This window comes from Fulmarus glacialis, unplaced genomic scaffold (genome assembly GCF_000690835.1).
Source record: "Fulmarus glacialis isolate BGI_N327 unplaced genomic scaffold, ASM69083v1 scaffold5860, whole genome shotgun sequence".
NCBI lineage: Eukaryota > Metazoa > Chordata > Aves > Procellariiformes > Procellariidae > Fulmarus > Fulmarus glacialis.
The window spans coordinates 13,593-14,648 of record NW_009188240.1 but is presented as its reverse complement, the minus strand read 5'-3'; the positions used below and the strand labels follow the sequence as shown (position 1 = coordinate 14,648).

Genomic DNA, 1,056 nt, shown 5'->3' with positions numbered 1-1,056 from the left:
CCATATCTAAACAGAGCTCATTCTTTCTCTCCAGCACATCATGTTATCTGCTGGCTTTTTGCCCCATTTACCCCATATCTAGCCCTTCCATTTTCATAAAATTTCGCATCCAGGAGACCCAGATCAAATGAACCTAAAAGTCAAACTAAACTATGAGTTGTCCATTTAGTTTTTCTGTTATGTCTCTTTTCTAATAGCTCATGTCTATTCATCCTATTTTGCTTGCGCAAGCTGCAGAGCAGACTGCCTTCTGTGCTATATTTGGATGGCCACTAGTTAGCACCAAGGTCCGTTCTTCGTCAGCTTTCCAGCACAGATATAGTGGCTGGATACCAAGCAATCCTTATGAAAACACCAACAGCGACATTAACGTGGACTTCTTTTGCTCTGCCGCAAAGAGCTTCAGCATGCCTGAACTGGTTAAATTACGATGCTAAATATACACAATAGGCTGCAAGCAATTTCGCAGCCAAAAACAGAAATAAGAAACTTACTTCAATGCTGAAATACCCTCTGTCCACGTAGTCCCCCAGGAAGAGATATCGCGTGTTGGCAGGAGAACCTCCCACTTCAAACAGTTTCATCAAGTCGAAGAACTGACCATGGATGTCTCCACAAACTAGAAGAGAAAAAGAGCAATATTCAGATTCACCATGCGAAGATCATCTTAGGCACATGCATTCTGAAGTTGCTGTCTTATAAGAAATGCGTTACGACAATTATGTGCATCATTTGTTAAATGACCAGTGAGAGCTGGCAACTGCTCAGCAGAAGCTGTTTCTCGTATGACGTGCATCCATATGTGCGTGCAAAAGGCTACCAACTAATTAAAGGAGAGCCATCAGGAAAATTTGACCTATAATTATTTTCATAGGTATCTGTCCATTCCTCCTGCTGCCCAGCAGAGCACACAGTACTGGTAATAGTAGTAAGACAAACGAAAGTTGTCCCGAAAAAGAGAAGATGTTCAAGCAAGGTTACTCTTTCTTTCGACATCACTCCTCTATTTCTCCTAGTCTTAAACCCAGACGAACACCAACAGGCTTTCCGTAAAAG

At 42.0% G+C, this 1,056-nt stretch overlaps 1 protein-coding gene across 1 annotated transcript in view; it reads right to left on the bottom strand.

Annotated features, from left to right (window-relative positions):
- LOC104076818 (serine/threonine-protein phosphatase 2B catalytic subunit alpha isoform) overlaps window positions 1–619 on the bottom strand; it is a gene marked incomplete at both ends in the record, with an annotated part of 13,451 nt that extends 12,832 nt beyond the window's left edge. The window contains one exon of the mRNA XM_009577825.1: window positions 495–619. Within this exon, the coding sequence (XP_009576120.1) occupies window positions 495–619 (125 nt within the window). The remainder of the gene's footprint in view (window positions 1–494) is intronic.
- Between the last annotated feature and the right edge of the window lie 437 nt (window positions 620–1,056).